The 21,226-nt window shown below is 36.6% G+C and overlaps 1 protein-coding gene across 2 annotated transcripts in view; it reads right to left on the bottom strand.

Annotated features, from left to right (window-relative positions):
- The window catches only part of STT3B (STT3 oligosaccharyltransferase complex catalytic subunit B), a 96,796-nt gene that overhangs the window by 4,306 nt on the left and 71,264 nt on the right, over positions 1-21,226 (bottom strand). The window contains exons 8-14 of one of the 2 annotated variants that reach the window (XM_087915368.1): positions 20,892-20,940; positions 19,963-20,117; positions 18,785-18,996; positions 17,982-18,169; positions 17,692-17,863; positions 6,194-6,367; positions 949-1,062 (exon numbers count right to left, since the gene is read on the bottom strand). In XM_087915368.1, coding sequence (XP_087771494.1) covers positions 949-1,062; positions 6,194-6,367; positions 17,692-17,863; positions 17,982-18,169; positions 18,785-18,996; positions 19,963-20,117; positions 20,892-20,940 — 1,064 coding nt within the window. The remainder of the gene's footprint in view (positions 1-948; positions 1,063-6,193; positions 6,368-17,691; positions 17,864-17,981; positions 18,170-18,784; positions 18,997-19,962; positions 20,118-20,891; positions 20,941-21,226) is intronic. The other variant, XM_087915369.1, reaches the window with a different exon arrangement.

The raw sequence follows: 21,226 nt of genomic DNA, 5'->3' as shown, positions 1-21,226 counted from the left end.
GGATAGATAATAAATTAATAAAGAAAATATATAACTACTTATTGAACTTTTAAATGGAAGAACATGTAAAAGAAACTATGATAGAATGGGCCAAAATTTTGGATATATTATAAAATTAGACAATTGGCAAAAACTTTGGGAAAGCAACTACAAACTAATGATGTCAACAACATATAAAGAAAACCTTTACAAAATGTTCTACTGATGGCATTTATCACCAGCAAGAATGGCAAAGATGTTCCAAAACATATCACCAGAATGCTGGAAATGTAAACAGATTCTGGGTTCCTTTTACCATATGTGGTGGACTTTGTCCAATGGCAAAAAAATAAAGGTGGTTAGAATGACAATACAACAAATAGATTTAAAACCAGAATTGTTCTTACTAGGTATACCACCGGGAAAATATAACAAAAGAATTACTTATTTAATATTACATGTAATAACTGGAGTGAGAATTATGTACACACAAAATTGGAAAAATGAAAATATACCTATAGATGAAAATGTAGTAAGGAAAATACTAGACTGTGCCAAAATGGACAGGTTAATGATGAAAATTAAGGATAAAGAGGAAACAGGGTACTATTTAACCTATTTTATAAATGGTTAGAAAATAGAAGCAGAAGTTAATAAATTTATAATTAAGGATGATCAATTACACACACACACACACACGCACGCACGCACACAATAATACCATAAGCAATATTATAACTGGATTATATATGATTATAGATTAAATTGTATAGGGCGATTAGAAGTGAAGAATAATGGTTATAATTATGGTGTGTATAATATTATGTGTATTCAAAAGAGATTTGATACAGACAGTACACTGCCATTGCAGAAATGGAAACATTATGCATAACAAAGGAAAATGTACAACAACAACAACAACAACAATAATAATAATAATAATAATAATAGCAACAACGTAGGACTAACCTGCATTTCTCCAAATCTGTAATATGACATTTTATACATAAGACAGTTCAGCAAAGTTGGAGATCCTGCTTTATCAACTCTAAACTCTCCTTGTGGAGTGAAATAGTCACTTTCCTTTAAGAAAAAGAAGGAGTTGAAGAAGTCAGATTAGAAAAATAGGACAAAACAGAATTAAAATTACAATAATCAGTTATTGTAAACAAGTAATTGCTAAAAAACCCAGAGTGATTCAGAGTAGTTCTAATTTTTTCATAGAGATTGTATTCGTATTCTATGAAGCATACAATGATGAGGAATGTACAAGTAGTTTTCCACAAGACCATAATGCAGCTGTTCACCACGGTTCTAAGTCATAGCAATCATAAATCAAATCACTTATGTGGCCAATCTGATTTTATGACTTTTTCCCCAATGATCATTGGAAAAGTGATCCAGTGAATGCAGTGATTGTTAAAAGAACCAATGGGGCGTTATGAGCCAAAACCCAGAAATAAATACCAGTTTTTGGTACAGATTTCATAAGATATGGTCATATGATCCTTGGATGCTGCAAAGAGCCATAAATACGGCTGCTTGCCAAGCACCCACATGTTGTCACAAAATGGATCATATTTCGCCCCAGAGGTTTGTTGCAACTTTGAAAATTTGCTAATTAATTAATTGTCAATCAAGGATGATTTCTATAGTGTTTCTATATAGTGCTCTATAGAGCAGACAGAATTGCAGAAACATCTGGTAAAAAGAAAGGAGAAGGCTTATGTTTTTATATATAACTATACTAAAGAAATTCTGTGATGTGGCTCACCCCAGTGACTTGCTGCACCGCTCCGCTTGACTTGTTTGGGCAGGTCCCTCCAGTGCAGTGGGCTCAATGGGGTGGACCTGCAGGGCTGGCACCTAGAACATGGTAGTGGCTGCATGTTTGAAAAGTAGAGCAAAGCCAGAACTGGCTTTGCTCTACTTTCCCAACCTGCCTGCGGGGCCGGTGCCTCCTTTCTCCCACACTTCTCCCCTTTCCTTCCCTTTCTCTTTTTCTCACTTGCTCTATTTTTTTCTATTTTACACCATGATAAAATAATAATAAAGAAATAATGAAGAAAAACTATTAGAAAAATGACCCGTGTTTTAGCAGTGCTTCATATTCCACAGCCGAGATACACAAATTTCTGAGGAAAAAAGTTCATCGCAACTCCACTTCCATGTCCACATTTTTATATTGGCAATTTCTCCCCAAAAATGTTGCTTTGTATATTTTTTTCTGATGAAAGTATCGATTGTTGCGCTTTGAAATGATGGGCAGATGTTGAAATTGTCCTAAGGAGCGGAAAATGGAGGAGAAACAGCCAAACTGTTTTGCAAGGAAAAGTGGGATCCCGAGCCACAGAAACAGAGGGGGAGATGCCTTCCCACTGGGGGCTGAGGGAGGGGGGATCGGAAGGAGTTCTTCAAGCGAGAGGGAAGCGGGTTTCAAGGATGGAAAAAGCCGAGAGATCCCTATGGAAATCCCCCCTTAAGGGGATGGGGCCTGGGGAGAGGATCCGGCCAGATTATGGGGGATCCCTGCAGATCCTCTCCATCTCTTCCTGCATGGACTGTCAGCTGAGGGTTTTCCTGGCTTTCTTTGGATTGGGGTGAGTGTGGGGGCCCCAAGTCCTGGCTGGCTGTGTGGCTGTGCCTCCCCCCCTGTCCTTTGGTGCAGCTGCTGGGGGCTCCCTCCCTCCAGATTGAGTAGGGGGGCAGAATGGAAGGACCACTTGAGCTCTGGCTCCACTTTGCCCTTCTGGAGTCTCAGCAGCTCCAGCCTGGGTGCCCTCTGGGCATTGTGGGAATTCAAAGGGCATCTAGTCCGCCCTCCAGGTGCACAGAGAAAGGGAGATTGGATGAGAATCGGGGGGGGGCACAAAAGGAAGTCCACTCTCCCCTCTGGAGCTGGTATGAAAGACCCCCCCCCAGAATGCAGCACCCCAAGACTGAAAAGATCCCCTTCCCACTTTCTCTGCTTCTCTCTCTGCTTAGAACTCCCTCCTCCACCATGTGAAGTCAAGGGAGACTCTGCCCAGAGACTGATGACACTGGAGCAGGGATAATTCCCATTGGTGCTTCAGCTCGTTTTGGCCCCTCCTAGCTCAAAACTCCGAGAAAAATGTTTCCTCCCCCTCGAACACACATTCCTCCTCTGACACACACACATAAACATACATGTTCATTTCATGGGTAGATTCTGCCGTGGGAAGAGCTGCTGCACTGGACGAGAAGGGGGGAGAGAGAGGTAGCCATCTGCGCGCCACCTGTTTCCTCCCCCCTTGGAGGCTGCCAGACAGAGTGCCAGCGATCCCCTGCTGTCTCTTAGGCCCCCCTGCCGCCCCCTTGCCTCTTAGTGCCTCCCTAAGGCATCCCACCGTCCTGCACGGGGCGGTACCACCACTTTGGGAACCACTGCCTTAGACCATTGCTACACAACATTAAGAGATGCTTATCGGTCTTTTCCACGAGCAGCTGTGGGACACTCTGATTATTGTATGATTCACCTTGTACCTGCTTACAGACAAGATCATGAAACCAACTATTAAAACAATGAAGACTTGGACTGAGGAAGAAAGCTAAAGTTACAGGCTTGTCTTGAATGCACTGATCGGAATGTGTTCGAAGATACCTCTGCAGACTTGGATGAACTCACAGATACTGTAACATCATGTCAATTTTTGTTAAGACCTAGGTGTGCCGACTAGAAACTTGACAATATACAGTAACAATAAACCTTGGTTCACAGCTAAACTTAAGCAGCTACATTGTACCAAAAAGGAAGCCTACAGAAAAAGCAATAGAATACAGTACAATAAGGCCAGGGAGATTAGAGCAGCGAAAATAAGCTACTCTGAAAAGCTAAGGAATCAGTTCTCAACAAATGAGCCAGCAAACACGTGAAAAACTCTAAAAAATATCACTGGTTACAGCAAACCTTCTTCCCATGCTGAAGGAAATCAACAAATGGCGGATGACCTGAATGTGTTTTACTGTAGGGTTGAGAGAAAATTACTGCCATCCATCTCTACAATCCCCATCTCAGACACACCAACAACAGTAAAGCCTCCTGCAACCTACCCCATTCCATTGGGCCCACCACCTTTGGTGATTACAGAGAATGAAGTGCAAGGTCTATTTCACAGACAAAAGTCAGGAAAATCACCGGGCACAAACAAGATAACTCCCTCTTGCTTAAAAGCTTGTGCTGATCAATTGACCCCCATCTTCACCCGAATCTTTAATAAATCACTAGAGATGTGCTATGTTCCTTCTTGCTTCAAATGCTCTACTATCATCCCAGTGCCAAAGTAACCTTCCATCAAGGAACTGAATGACTTCAGACTGGTTGCTCTAACATCTGTGGTTATGAAAACCATTAAAAGGCTAGTACTGTCCCACCTAAAAGCCATCATGGACCTGCTGCTAGACCCCCTGCAATTTACCTACCAAGCAAATAGATCGACAGATGATGCTGTTAATATGATTCTGCACTACATCCTACAACATCTTGAATCTCCAATGACCTATGCAAGGGTCCTCTTTGTAGACTTCAGCTCAGCATTCAATGCCATCATTCCAGATATTCTTCTAAGTAAATTAAATCAGCTATCTGTACCTGACCACACTTGTAAATGGATCATAAACTTCCTAACTGACAGGAAGCAGCAGGTGAAGCTAGGCAAAATCACATCAGATGCTTGTACAATTAGCACAGGAGCTCCCCCAGGGCTGTGTGCTCTCTCCACTTCTCTTCTCACTATATACCAATGATTGAATCTCAAAACATCCCTCTGTTAAAGTACGGAAGTTTGCAGATGACACAACAGTGATTGGTCTCATTTGAGACAACGATGAATCTGCAAACAGATGGGAAGTTGAACAACTAGCCTTGTGGTGTAACCAGCAATATTGAACTAAATACACTCAAAATCATAAAAAGGGTGGTAGATTTTAGGAGCAACCCTCCTATACTACAACCTCTTACAATACTAGACAATACAGTATCAACAGTAGAGACGTTCAAGTTTTTAGGTTCTATCATATCTCAGGACTTAAAATGGACACCTAATATCACAAACGTCATCAAAAAAGCACAGCAAAGAATGTTCTTTCTGCACCAACTCAGAAAGCTCAAACTGCCCAAAGAGCTGCTGATTCAATTCTATAGAGGAATTATTGAGTCTGTCATCTGTACTTCTATAACTGTCTGGTTTGGCTCTGCAGCCAAACAAGACAGACAGACTTCAACAGATAATTAGAACTCAAGAAAAAACAGTTGCTACCACCCTGCCTTCCATTGAGGACCTGTATACTGCATGAATCAAAAAGAGGGCCGTGAAAATGTCTACAGGCTCCTCACATCTTGGACATAAATTGTTTCAACTTCTACCATGAAAACGACGCTATAGAGCACTACACACCGGAACAACTAGACATAAGGACAGTTTTTTTCAGAATGTCATCACTCTGCTAAACAACCAACTCCCACAACACTGTCAACTTACTTAATAAGATTATATTATTATTCTTGTCATCCTTCCTATTACCTATCTCTTCCCACTTGTATCATTATAATTTATATTGTTTTCTTTTCTTAGTATGTTTTGATTGCATATTAGTAATCTATGTATGATTTTATTGCTTATAGTAATCTATGTCCATTACTAAGTGTTGTATCTTACAATTCTTGATGAACGTATTTTATTTTTTCTTACGTACACTGAGAACATATGCACCAAAGACAAATTCCTTGTGTCTCCAATCACACTTGGCCAATAAAGAATCCCATTCCATTCTATTCTACTCTATTCAAGAATTCTTACAAAAGTGGGCAATTCAAGTGTAAAAAAAGATTTGATTACTAATTCATTTTTAAATATTTATTTTGCAATTCCTTGTTTTACTTTTTGTCTTGTTGCCTTAAAACTATATGACGGTATGTTTTCATTTCATTTTCACTTTTGACTATATTGGCTATATTGCATTAAAACATCAAATGTGACAAATACACAGTAAATACTACTAAATATGCTAGTTACTTAGAACACTATGTAATTATAAACAATGTAAGTGTCCTTAGAAATATCAAACAAATTTGGGATAATTTCTTTTAAAGAAAGATGAAAGCATTACACACAACATCTTGTCAGATTAAACAAAAAGACTAAGGCAGGAAAACAGTATATCCTAAGTACCTAGTTTAAAAACTGTCCTGACTTACCCTAATATCTTTAGGATGTTCTCCTTCTGCTATTCTTACCATCCACAAAAATTTGTTGATGTCATCACCAGAATAGCCAATTACACCTCCAAAGATTATTAAGACATAATCCACATCTAGGCTTTTCATAATCTCGTAGGCTGCTGTCTCATTTGATGACATAGCTTTTCCTACCTAGAATAAAAAATATTTTAAAATAAATATAAATATATTCTCCTTAAATTTACCTTTATTCTAGGTATTTTGAATTTGGTTAAGACTTCCGGCACTGTCGGAGGCAATGACAGCAAACTCTGCGGCTCTGCCCCAAGCTTTCCCATCAGAGCTCCAAAAGGAGCCACAGCCACTCTGGAGGGATGGTGAAGTAAAAAAAAAAAAAGGGGGGGGGGGGCTTGCAGGTTGAGGAGAGCTGCCTCTCTCCTCCCTGACTTGGAAATTCTCCCTCATCCGAAGATGTGGAATAGTGGCAGCCTCTCTCCTCCCTGACTTGGAAATTCTCCCTCATCCGAAGATGTGGAATAGTGGCAGTCATTCAACATGGCTGCCATGAAGCTGGGAACAACCAGAATAGCCAAGACAGTGCACAAGCGAAGGGAACAGTGACTAGAAACTGAATTGCTGGGTCAGATGATTTTACTTCTTTAAAGGTACCCTAAGGATTAAAAAAAACCCTAGAGAATTTAATTATAATTATCCAACTGGTGGAAAAAAACATTTTAAAAGATGATTATGCTGAAAAGTAAGTTGAAATCACCATCTACTGACGGAAGGAAAAGTGATTCCTAGTCTCCTGGAAACCTATAAACTTATGCTCACCAGAGGTGGAAATAAGGGAAACATTCTATGAAAGAGATTCTGGAATGTTAGAATAAAAGACTAAAATCACAGAGCAGATTTAAAGAACTTGGAAAATATATTGGACTATCAAAGTACTGAGTAAATGTTGGAATTGCTCATTTAAACAATTTACTGTGTTTTGAAAGAAATAGAGACCGAATGAAACAAATACCTACTGGCGATTGAAGTGTGATTGTTTGTTCTACTTTTGTCACTATTATGGCTGGAGTTGAAGGAACAACTAGGAATGAGAGGATTTCTTGATTAGATGGCCTTGGTGTTCCAAAATGTTATTAATTTAGTTGATGGTTTGGACCAGAAAGTAGAAAACAGTTTGCAAAAGACATTGAATAAAGATCAAACTGCCCATGAATTAGTGGAAGCAACAGAAAGATTGGACTAAAAGGACCATTTAATTCAACAAATGGAATATGAACGGGGGGAAATAGGGAACAGAAAAATCAGCAAATAAAGCAACAGCATGATGAAGAGGAAGACCAGACAAAAGATAAGCAAAAGAAGCAGAAAGACCAGATAGACTGGTCACATCAGCAAAGAAACCAAGGACTGGAGCAAAAAATAGGATTGACAAATCACCTGACAAAGAGAGGACTGAAGCAAATAAAACAGACAAATCAACAACTGGAAAAACAAGAAGTTACCTTTGATAAGGAGACCGGGATATTTGCAGATATATATATTTCCTTAAGTTTTCACGGATATTTATAAGTATGGGATTCAGCTTTGTTCGGGTATTTTCCCATGTCATTATAGTTGTGCTTTTAAAGTTGTAGCAACATTCCGGCAGAATCTCATCTGCCATCATCAGGCTTGTGTATTGGGTTCGTCTGTGTGTCAGGCTTTCACAGCCGTTTCTGTTTTAAATTTGGTGCTAGCCTTGTGCTTTGTTAGAATGGTTTTTTCTTCATCCTGATTGGTTGGGAGTCTCGGTCTGTATTTATTGATTTGGAGTTTACTGTGTTCTGCTAGATTGGTGTTTCTAATATGTTTTGTCTATTTTGTAGCGGGTTTTTTTTGTCTTGATTAGCTGAGAACATTGTGTTTCGTGTATCGGGGGCTTTCAGCATGGCTTGGCTTCGGGCGAATGGCTGGCTATTGTTTATTAGGAAGCTAGGTTTCATCTAGGTGGCTGGCTGGGGTGTATTTGGGCAGGAGGTATCGGGGGGGGGTCTGTTTGTGCCCAGGTGTTTGTTTGGGTTGTGGTGTGGAGATTTTTTTGTTTGAGTGCAGGCTTCCAGATAATTGACAGTCTGGTGGAGTCATCTCTTCTATTCATGCTTTCAGGTCATTTTTCAATGTCTATGGCTTCTCTGATAATTCTGTAGCTGGGGTTTTCTAGGTCTCTATTATGTCTCAGTGTGTTTTTGTGGATCAGGCCTGTGATTTTGCTTTAGTGGAAGCCATTGGCTACTTTGGTCAGGGTGCATAATTCAGTTTTTATGTACCTATGCAAGCCAAGCCTGCTAAAAGCCCCCAATACACGAAACACAAAGTTGCCAGCTAATCAAGACAAAAAAAGCTACAAAACAGACGGAAGATATTAGAAACACCAATCAAGCAGAACACGGCAAACTCCAAGACCAATAAACACAGACTAAGACTCTCAACCAATCAGGATGAAGAAAAAAACATTCTAACAAAGCACGAGGCTACCACCAAATTTAAAACAGAAACGGCTGGGAAAGCCTGACACATAGACAAGCCCAATACACGAGCTTGATGATGGCAGATGAGATTCTGCCGAATATATATACACACATAAATACATACATATATACATACACACACACACATACATACAAGAATTTAAGTCTGCATGGTTTTTTAAATAAACCAACTCTAGCTCCTTCAAGTTTAATAGAAACATTTTCCAGCTGTGAATTTGAAATTTGACAACTTGGATTTCAATTCCAAAGTTGCATACAAATATGTACATCAGAAAAAGTTCATGTATAGGAATCTGTACACCAATTAGCTGGGTTGGCAATATATAAACCAATAATGTATATTTGTAGCTTAAGACAAAGTCACTGTGTTGATTTATACTATATTCCGATTGGTTGATTGTGTTGTGAATTGCCATAAGAGAGAGCTAGAGATCATGGCTTGCTCTCTCTGACATGTTTCTCTCTCTGACCTTCTGTTTCTCTGACATTTTGTTGCTATCTCAGTTTGACTGAGAGTCTCTGTTGTGTTTATGCTGTGCTTATACTTTGATACCTTTGTTTACTGTAAATGACAAAGGCAACTGGTAAGAAGACTTTGTAATTGGATATTCTTTGGACTGTAAAACATATATGACCTGGACCGATTATTGGACTGTGCTATTTCTTAAAGTAAACTTTAACCCAATTTAGTGTATCTGTGTGTGGCTGGATAATTATTCATAACTATTCTCATAAATGTTTCCATGTGCATATCCTTGTTACTTAAGGGTTATTCTGTACATATCATAACATTGGTTATGGGCCCAGAGAGATATTGAGAACCAGTGTGAATATACAGTTTCATATTCAGCCAGCTGATTGCGGTTTATTTTTAAACTAACAATGGCACAAGAACGATCAACCAGTATATCCCCGATAACCTGGTTAGATGGAACAAACTATGTTTCCTGGTCTATGAAGTGCAGCCTACTTCTGTGTAAAGACGGATTATGGATTTTAGTTAATAGTCCACCGGATGTAACAGCTTGGGACCCATTGAATGATGAAGATAAAAAGAAAATAGCTGACTTTAACCGGGATAATGAAAAGGCTCTTAGTATAATTGGACTGACACTGAGTGTTCAGCAGTTAGTCCATATTCGTAGTGAAGAATCTGCTGTTAGGTGTTGGGACATTTTGAAGAGGATTTATGTTCAAGATAGTTTGAGTGCACATATACACCTTACACGTAAACTGTTTAGAGCCTGTCTTATAAAAGGTGGTGATATGTTAGCTTATTTGGAGTTTATGGAAAGGACTTTACAAGAGCTACATGAAAAGGAGCTGATTTTCTCAGAGTTGCATCAAGTTTACATCATTCTTTCTTCTTTAGATGAAACTTATGGTGACTATATGTCTTCACTGGAAGTTTTAAACAGAGATGAATTTACATTGACTGGCATAACTGGAAGACTGTTAGAAGAGTCAAGAAGAAGGCAAGTAGAAATGAGCTGAAAGAAAGATAACCACAGGAAGTGGTTAACCACACTGTCTTCAACTGCCTATATTGTTAGGAAATGTTTTTATTGTGGAGCTAAAGGTCATATAGCCAGATACTGTAAAAAGGATAAGAAACATGGACACTTCCGGTTGTAAGGCTTCGGCGGCGGCAGGAATCCGCTTCTCTGCGGGTCCCTGCTGCACTCGCCGTCAAGGTACCCCCAATCCAACTGGATTTGGGGGTTGTCGCTGCCCTGAAGGGGCAGCGGAAGACAGAGGAGATCCAGGCAGGGGTCTGGGGACATCGCACCCCCCTTCCCCAGCCGGCTAGACTCCTTTTTCCCGAGACGGATGAGCGGCTGTCTCCATGGCAGCCATAAAGGATTCTTCAACCGGATAAGTTTGCGCAGGAGGAAGTCTTAGAAGAAGTTCTCTTGGCTAAACCACGACATTATGTTACTTTTAAAACACCCTGGAAACCTGACTTTGGATTGATTCATTTGTTTCCAAAAGAATCTGTTACATCGGCGAAAGTGCTGAAGGAAAGTTCACTCCCCCTCCCTACGGAGAAAGCAAAGGAGCACAGAAAAACTTGCTCTCTAAAGGTAAAAATAAGCTCTTTGTTATAAGTGGGAAGGGGAGGACTAAAAAAAATATTTTTTTAAAAACTTTGCTGGAGGAGACGCCTTGAAGATTACAAGACCATTAATTAATGGTAATACGGCTTTTAAAATATATCTGGGATTTTGCCTCTGGAGAAAAAACTGTAAAGAGAAGAAGAGGAAAAAAGTTTTGTTTGTTTGGATTGTTTGATAACTCTGACATTTGGAAACTACTTCAAGATTGAAAGCATCTGGGTTGTTGTTTTTTTTAAAAAAAAAAACCTATAATGGTACCACCGGTTGATGAACTGAAAATGGAATATGAAAAATTAAAAGAAAGACAACAAAGTGGCAAGGACTCTTTGGGAGCTGCCTTCCATTTTTTAGAAATGGCGGTTTATATGTACCAGCAAACACTGGAGGAAGGAGAAGGAGAAGAAGAAGAAGAAAAGAGAAGCCATCTTTAATGGACTAAAAAGTTTGATTAAGAAAGAAAATGGGAAGGGAGGAAGGGAAAAGGAGAATTTAAGATTTAATAAAACAACCAAGAAAAAGAAAAATAGGGTGAAAAGAAGGTACAATGTTAGAAAGCAATTGAAAACAGAATTACAACAGAGAGGAAAACTTAAGAAGGGGGAGAGGAGAGGAGGGGGCAAAAAGTCCAGATTGGAGAAGGGAGGGAAAAAGAAAAAAAAAGCCACGGGTTAGGACAAGATTTTTTTAAAAAAAGTTTTTTTTTTTTAGAGATGAAGGATGATAGATAGCTTTTAATTAAAGAAGATTCTGCAAGAGTGCATAAGATAGTATTGTAGTATTTGTATTTGGAACGGTTTATTGGAATATTTAATGAAATATTAATGTTTAATAATGATGGATGTTGATATTTGATTAAATATTAGGAGACTTGTTAAATGATTAATGCTTAGTTAAAGTTTAATTTGTTAGTGTTTTAATATTATTATAACTTTAGTATTTTATTTTTTTATTCTAAAACAATGTGCTTATCAGAATTAGAATTAGAATAGAAATTATATATTTAATTATACTATAAGTTTACTATTCTTTTATTTTAAGATTCAATAGGTAGAAGGTACTAAGCAGAATCAGGATGGAAATTATGTATTATTTTAAGCTTTATTTTAGGAGAAGGCGTCATACTTCAAAAGTGATTACAGGGGAAATTTTTTGTTAAAGGGAAGAGATACATAGATGTTTGGTAAAGAACGGACAAAAGACATAAGTATAATGACTTTGAAATAAGATGAAATAAATAAAATATAATTAAGAGAGTGAAAAGATGGGAGAAGTTATATAGAAAATACAAAATGGTTAATAAGATATGAAGGGTATATAAGGTGGGCATGAATTTGATTTAGGTCTGTCAAAAAAGATGTAATCTGGGGCCAAGTCACTTTTCAAAAGAAGTTTTATGTTTTATGTTTAGTGTGTGGATTATCTATGTTTGATTCTAAATTAATAAAATCTCGGAGAAATGAAATTAAAGGGAGAGAAATTGGGAAAAGATATGTATAAATGATAACTAAGGAGGTTTTTTTTTCTCCAATGTTTTGCTTTAAGTGTGATAATGTGGAACCATGTTTTAAAAAATAATGCTTTATTTGTCTTGTTAAAATTTATAAGTAATTCTTAGAAAGGAGGTTTTATACCTCTATGTGTTATGTTTTGTTTGTCTTTAAAAATCAATAAAACTTGTTCTTAAAAAAAAAAAAAAGGATAAGAAACAGAACGCTATTAATATACAGAGAGCTTATAAAGGTGTTAGTTTAGCCATATCACGTACAACTACAACTGTAAACCATGATATATGGGTAATTGACAGTGGACCATTGCAGGGTATAACTAAAAGTAAAGAGATTTGTTAACATGAAAAAGAGTAAAGAGCATGTATCATTAGCTAATGAATGGAAATTGAGAGCATCTGGAGAAGGTACTGCATATTGTTCATGTATTAATGAACATTTACCGATGTTATATGTACCTAGAATGATATTTAACTTGCTATCTGTAAGAGAAATGGTAAAAGCAGGATTTGTGGTAACTTTTCAGGGAGATAAATGTTTAATTGAAAAACAGGGTAAAAGTGTTACTGCAACATTGGATAGTGATTTATTTATTATACATGATAATCCATTAATTAATGCTAACTCAGTTTATGAGAATAAAAAGCCTCATGATGAATGTATTCATCTGCTCCATAGACATATGGGACATATAAATTTCAAAATGCTAAAGAAAACTGTTGAGTTATCTAATGGTATAAAATTAAAACCTTGTACAAAGTATTTAAATTGCAATGTTTGCAATCAAGCAAAAAGCAAGGTAACTCCTGCAAATAGGGTAAATGGATTCAAAACCAGTGAACCATTAGATGTTGTTTTTGCTGATATTATTGGACCTATGAAACCTAGTTTAGGTGGAGCCTGTTACATATTAAGTATAATTGATCATTTTTCCAGATATGGTTTCTGTTATTTAATGAAAATGAAGAAAGAAACGTATCAGCATTTTGTAAACCGGCTAAAATTTGCTGAAAGGAAAAAGAAACAGAAAGTTATTAGCTTAGTAACAGATAACGGTACTGAATTTACCATTGAAAATTTGAAGCCACGTTACAGAAAGCTGGCATTGAACATAAACGTTCTGCTCCTTATAGAACACAACATAACTCATGTATTGAACATAGAGGACAAACATTACAGGCTATGGCTAGGACTATGATTTCGGATTCTGGTTTATCAGAGAAACTTTGGGGTGAAGCAATAACGTGTGCTAACCATGTTTTGAATAACATAGTGAATTCAATGACTAGTGAATTACCATTTACTCGTTGGAATGGAAAAAAGTCAGATCTCAGTTATTTACATACATTTGGAACCCCAGCATGCGTTCATATTTCCATGCAAGTAAGGCGAAAGGGACAACACAGAGCGAGACAATTATATTTTGTAGGTTATAAAGCTAATCATAGATCATTTAGATTTTGGGAGCCAGGTACTACTAATGTATATTGCAGTGCAAGTGCTAAATTTATGGAGTATGTTGGCTGGAGAAAGCTTGAACAGGAATATAATAAGGTACAGGATAGTGTTGTTGAGACTCCATTGTTTACCGATAATCCTGATGATAATAATATTGATGATAAGATAGTGGAGGAATCCTCAATGGAGGAATCCTCAATAGAAGAACCCTCTATGACTGTAGAAGACGAGGATTTGATAGGGGAGGTAAAGGAAGAGGAGACGCCAACAACATGTACTGAGTTGCCTAGGAGGTCAACTAGGGAGAGACGTCCACCTGACAGATTTCAAGCAAGCATTGTATGTCAGGTTAATACAAAACCTTCTAACTTCAATGAAATAAAACTGTATCCTACAAAGGATCAGGCAGCTTGGCAGGAAGCTATGAATAGGGAGTTAAAATCATGAAAGGATTTAGAGGTGTATGAGGATGTAAAGTTATCACCAGGTGAACGTGCAATAGGTTGCAAATGGGTGTATAAGATAAAGACTGGTGTGGATGGGACTATTACCCATAAAGCAAGATTAGTTGCTCAAGGATTTGCTCAGTCAGATAAAGACTATGATGAAGTGTTTGCACTTAGTCTGAGAGCAAATACATTGAGAGCAGCATTAGTTTGGGCAGCTAAGAATAAATGTAAAATAAACCATGTAGATGTTGAAACTGCACATCTACATGCACCTTTACAACATACCATCTTTATGAAAAAGCCATTAGGTTTAAAGGATGATGGAAAAACTGATTATTGGAAATTAAAGAAAAGTCTTCATGGTCTAAAGCAATCAGGTTATGAATGGAATAAATGTATTATAAAGGAATTAGTTTCAATAGGTTTTGAAGCTGGTATAGCTGATCCTTGTTTGTTCCGAAGAGAAAAAAGATGGTTTAATTTCTCTATTACTGTTATTTATGGATGACATAGCAATTGTAATTAAAACTGAACAAGAAGCAAACGATATTGTTTATAGATTACAGAAAAAATTCAGGATTAGAAATTTAGGGGAAATTAAGCATTATTTGGATCTTGATATAGTGAAAACGAATAAAGGTTTTAAAATTTCGCAAGCCAAGAAAATTAGCCAATTATTAAAATGCTATAACGTGGAGCATTGTAAATCTGCTGTGATACTAATGAGTAAGGAATTTACACATAGTGATATCAAAAGTCCTATGTTTGATAAGGCAATATATCAATCCTTAATTGGTAGTCTATCATATCTGAGTAATTGGTCTAGACCAGATATATCTTACAGTGTAAACCAATTGGCTAGGTATAATGCTGAACCAAATGAAAGGCATCGGCGAGCAGCTAAGTGAATAATTAGGTATTTAAAACACACAATCAATTATTCATTATATTTAGAACCAAGTAATGAATTAGTGTTAACTGCATATGCTGATGCAAGTTTTACTACTGATATAATGACTCATAAGTCAACATCAGGTAAAGTGGTAATGCTGGGTAATGCTTTAAGAGGATGGAAGTCTATTAGGCAACAACATATTAGTTTATCCACTATGGAAGCGGAATTCTCATGTTTATCTTTACTGTGTACAGAACTGATATACTTTTAAACAATTGTTGAAGGATATCGGAATTACTGTACATGATCCGTTTATTGTTTATGAAGACAATCAATCTGCAATTAATATGCTACTAATTTAGCTATTAAAACAAGGTCTAAACATACTGATTTGAGATATTTGAATGTTAGACAGTGTGTTCAAAATAAATTAATTCAGTTAGAATACTGCATGACTGAACATAATACTGCAGATTTCACGAAAGCTCAAGGTGCAATTAAGCATAAAGAGTGTTGTGAGAATTATGGTTTAAAAATGTAATGTATTATATATTGACCAACCCAAAGGGGAGAATGTTCAAATCTGTTCACCAATTAGTTGGGTTGGCAATATATAAACCAACAATGTATGTTTGTATCTTTAAGGCAAAGTCACTGTGTTGATTTGTACTATATTCTGATTGGTTGATTATGTTGTGAATTGCCATAAGAGGGAGCTAGAGATCATGGCTTGTTCTCTCTCTGATATGTTTCTCTCTTTGACATTCTGTTTCTCTGACATTCTGTTGCTATCTCAGTTTGACTCGGAGACTCTGTTGTGTTTATGCTGTGCTTATACTTTGATATCTTTGTTTACTGTAAATGACAAAGGCAACCAGTAAGAAGACTTTGTAATTGGATATTATCTGGACTGTAAAACGTATATGACCTGGACCATTTATTGGACTGTGCTATTTCTTAAAGTAAACTTTAACCCAATTTAGTGTATCTGTGTGTGGCTGGATAATTATTCATAACTATTCTCATAAACATTTCCATGTGCATATCCTTGTTACTCAAGGGTTATTCTGTACATATCATAACAGGTAGTTCTGGAGTTAAGGCCAGGATTGTCGTTGCTAAGTGATGCTTTCATATTGTGCAATGTCACATGACTGCATCACTTAGCAATGGCAATCCAGTAATGGTTGTCACTGTAATTTAAGGTGTGCAGTTTAGGCAAGACTGGTGAGAATTCTAAGTAAGGAGTGCAAGAGTGCCATGTGGAGATGGGGGAGAACTGATGCAGAAGTTGGAGATGGCAGTGCTGTGGTACAAGTGCAGGAAGTCAGGGAAGGTATGGTGCAAATAGCATTGAGAAGAAGACATGGCTAGCTGTTGCCTAGCAAATATTCAAGCAGCACATGCCTTGTCGGCACTGGGAGGAAGATAGTGAAGGTCAGCTGGAAGTAGCAGGATTAAAGATGCACAGGGAGGTGCTCACAACTAGAGTTTTGCGCTGCAGCACTTAGCCACTGTATTGTGGTACTTGAGGCATCACTTCTTGGCTGAGATTGTCTTGTGGCTGAAGTAAAGGATAGCCCAAATGCTGCCAACTTAGTGACGAAGCACATAGGTGACGAAACGGAAAGATGGGAAGGGGAGAGATATGTGGACCAGAGGAACTGATTTGCTCCATGGTCATACTGGTAAATGCAGACAGGTTGCTAAACAACTCAATTTTTATCACATGGGAACTGTAATAGTCATGATTTTAGGGATCAACCATTTGTTGAGGGCTACCGTAATTGTGAACTATTGTTGAACATATGTGACCTAAGGACTACATGTAAATTGAATATATGTGAAACCAATTTGAACAAGAAAGAGTTTTATTTACTTCTGCTGAAAAAAAAATTATTATCAAATCACAAGCTTAGTCCAACACACCCAAAGAAGCTATTAATCTCTTATGAAATAAACCTAATCCAATTTAGAATTTTGTCTAAGTAAAAAATAAATTAATTTAGTAATCTTCTAGATCACACAACAACAAAAAAGGTATCCAAACTCAAGCTTTCTATCGATCCCATCCTTGCAAAAATACTATTTTCTACCCAATCCTCTATGTTACCTGCCTTGTCCAATCTAAAATTCAACTTTAATATTGCAATGTCTTATTTTACTGGGAGAAAAATAAACTCAGGTGAGATTTGAGGCAAAAACATTACTATTCAGATAAATAACCAGCTTCATTCGGAGTGCCTTATAAAGTTCACATGCAAGAAAACATGCAGTTTAAAATAGCAATAACATTTTTAAAAATTCCAATTTTGGGAAAAATAAGATACAGTAATGAAATCAGTCTACATATCTCAATATATTTTTTCATAAAAATTATATTAAGCGTGAACTGAATCCTATAAAGATCCCACTATAATCTTAGTACATTCCTGTCTCATAATCTTTTTAGAATTAAGCTTTGATTAGCATAATTGAATATAATGTTCAATATGTTACAATATAACCAATACGTACAGTGACAGCTGTGATCAATAATCTCTACATACCAGAGCTATGTGGCTGTTATTCCAAGTGTTATTATCAACTAGAGTAGTTCGATTTGCCATTCCAGCTATCTGATAGCCATAATCCCACCAAGACATTACTCTGGCATGTTCATCTGTATTTTGTCTTAGCCAATAATATGCTTCCCTAAAGTCATCCAAAATGTTCCTTGTGCTATTTAGAAAAATAAAAGTTAAGATTATGACAAAATAATTACCACTACATATTAGCAATGCTTTGTGTAATTACAATGTACCATAAATAATGGATACATAAAAATAGCAAATCTTACCCATCGTGATTGTAAGAGGCTAAGACAACACTTGGACTGGAATAGGCATTGCTGGTTACCCATGTACAGTGAACAGCGAACATCATCAATAACATTAGCATTAACATTGTGACAATACTCTTTATATTGGGACCAAGACCTTCTTCAGTTTTTTCCTGCTCAGAAATATGTTTCCTCACTTTACCTGCCTGAATAAAGAAAACAAATTAACCCTTTCCATTTAATCTATCAGATTTCAGAGTAAATATCCTGTTTTCAGATAAGAAAGTCTCCCCATTTCTGATTTTAAAAAGCACTTTAAAAATTGAAGTATTTCAGGTGAAAAGAGTTTTTCAAAATGGAATGTATGAAGGGATACTAACAGATTAAATCTGCGTTCATTTAATATATTCAACCATGTTTTGGACATTAAAATGGTATAATCATAAGAAAAAAATGAATAGTTTAATGAAGAGATCATAAACAATAGGGAGTTCCCCAACCTACTGGGTTGCGGCCTGTTTAAAATGGTGGAGCTTCATGTGTGAGCGCAAAGGCCCTCCACTCACGTGTGAGCACAAGGGCCTGCTGCTCATGTGTGAACCTGCCTCTGCACGAGAGGAAGGCATGTGTGCCCACTGCTCACATCAATAGAGCTGTGCATGTGTGCCTGCCACTCACAGCCCCGCCCCCCCCGCAGCAGGCTACCAAGGTGGAAAAGTTGGGGACCACTGACAAACATTATTTCTACATATGATTTTCACCTACATTAAACATTTCTGTTTAAATTAATTTAGATAGATATCAAACTTTTCAAGGCTCACCTTATCATAAAGGTTTCCTGGATTTCTTTTATCATCTTCATCACTACTATCTTCTACTGGAGGATTTTCTCTTTTCATATCATCACCCAAATAATGTTCAAAAACATTTGAGAAAGCAATGGCTGACAACATACAAACCACTGGAGTCAAAGTTAGCATCAGGCGAACCATCACTCCAGCAAAATAAACAGCACTGATTGCATACAAAGCCACTGCAAAGACACACAGACATTCAGTTTTAATATTAGGTTCCTCACAGATGCAATGTTTCAAGTGCACTGTAAGCTTGGAATTAAAGCTTCAATGTTTATTTCCTGGAAGTTCATATGAATAAAACTTTATTATCATTTGAATTATATCATCTTTAAAAAGAAGGACTATTTAATGATTGCTAATTTCTTGCCACAACTCATGCCCACCTCGAAAGTATGAAAATGCAACTGAATTAATAGGTACTACTTCAGTGAGAAAGTAATAGCGTTCTGTGTGCCTTTGCCATATAGCCATGCTAGCCACATGACTACAGAAATTGTCTTTGGACAATGCTGGCTCCCTCAGCCAAGAAATAGAAGAGCACTGTGCCCTAGAATCGGACACAACTGACAGGGAAACCTTTACCTTTTTAGTAAGTAGCTATTGTTCTAGTGGTCTTTTATCATCATATCAGCTTCAACATTTTCAGTCTGTTCTTATGTTTTCACGAGAGTATTTTTTGCTGAATCCAGCATTACATACAGTGAATTCAGAAAGAATTCAGACCCTCTTCACTTTGTCAATTTTGAAGAGTGAGCCTCCTTCCTCCCTAGAGGAAGGCTAGGGAGATGAGCATGATTTTTTTCTCATGGTCCATAACTTTTTTCCCTCCTAACAAAGTGGCAGGCAGTTCTGTGGGTCAGCCAAGAAGAAGGAGATGAAATGGTAAGGAGGCAGCTTTATAGGGGCTTTACTGAAGAAAGTGAGGGAAGGATAAACAGCACATGCCTATATGACTCAGCAGGCCATGGGTTGCCTATTATAAAAATAAATGTCTAAAATGACTTTGATTGTAAAGAAAGTTAATGAACCTAAATAAAAAATGCATTAAGTATAATTTTTAATTCCTGAGAAATATGTTCTAATAAATACAAGAATGCTAGCAATTCAGTTTAGCTTCATTTTGAAAAGTTATTTCTTCTTACCAAAAACTCTTTCATCATTGATATTTTTGATGCAGAACCACAGGCCTGCTGGAAAAGTACAGACGAGAATATGTAGATCAAAAAAGAAGGAAACCCAAGTTGTAGGCTGATGCTCCGACACTGAGGCAATGATTGGGATGTGAATTTTTGCATACCTTTTTTAAAAGAATCAAATTCAAATTATTTTAGTGATGAAACTCTATAAATGTTAATAAAAAATACAGCAGATCACTGAAAAATTTTAAATTAAACACATTATGTCTTTAAATATTAGTCATATTCCTATCTTTTAAAGGTTTGTAATATAAAGCTTTTTTTTGGAATGGGTATATGTCCTATATATTATTTCAATTAAATTTCAGAAATTGAGAAAAAGTGGTTCTTAAACTATCTTTGGATCCTTGCTAAAAACTGAATGGTATGATCAAATGTAGCCATTTATTCAAAGAATGAAAAAAATGGCATGTCATAAATATCAAAGTATTCTTTTGCATCTTATAAATCACACTATCTATTGTTATATACCAAGGTAAGGCATAATTATATTCTATTCAATGAAGTAACGTTACCTTTTCCTTTAAAGTGTGTATATTAATACAAAGAATTATAAAAAGCAGACAACATAAAATATTAAGTATAAATTCAATATTAATCATGAATACATTATAGAAGATGAATCCAGGGATGAAATATAAAAAACTAAAATAAAAATCATTTTTTAAAAAGTAAATGTTCTTGCACTATAAATAAAGAAAATTCTATTGACACAAATGGAAATTTTAAAGTATTTTAATATAGACAGCAAAAGCTGTTATTTATGTTTGACTTCTTTTTCCTTGCTAGGATAGAGATGGCGTGGTGGTTGGTGGCTAACTGTTTTCCTTTAACAGGTCAAAGATTATGTCGTTTTACCTTATATTTATACCTACCCAGTATCCCACAATGAGTAGAATCTGCCACTCCATGGAGCAATGTAACCTGAAAATACATATTACAGTAACTGAGCAGCTACTGTGCATATATACATTCACTTTCAAACCTTCAAAAGAAATTGTTCTATCAATCCATATCAAAAAATATTTGTCTCCAACTTCACTTTTAAACTAATTCCCTTAGTCCCAGCTCTAAAGTAAATTGTTCCTTCTTTGTGTATTGATACTTATTTTTACTGACTGCCTGAACCATCTTAATTGCACAACAAACCACAGACATCTCTAACAATGAAAGATAGAATTTCCCTTTAGTTGCACATTCTTTAATAATC

The sequence above is a fragment of the Pseudonaja textilis genome, chromosome Z (assembly GCF_049901715.1).
Source record: "Pseudonaja textilis isolate UNSWEBS1 chromosome Z, rPseTex1.2, whole genome shotgun sequence".
NCBI classification, from domain to species: Eukaryota; Metazoa; Chordata; class Lepidosauria; order Squamata; family Elapidae; genus Pseudonaja; species Pseudonaja textilis.
Note: the sequence above shows the minus strand (reverse complement) of the source record. Positions and strands in the feature narration are given on the sequence as shown.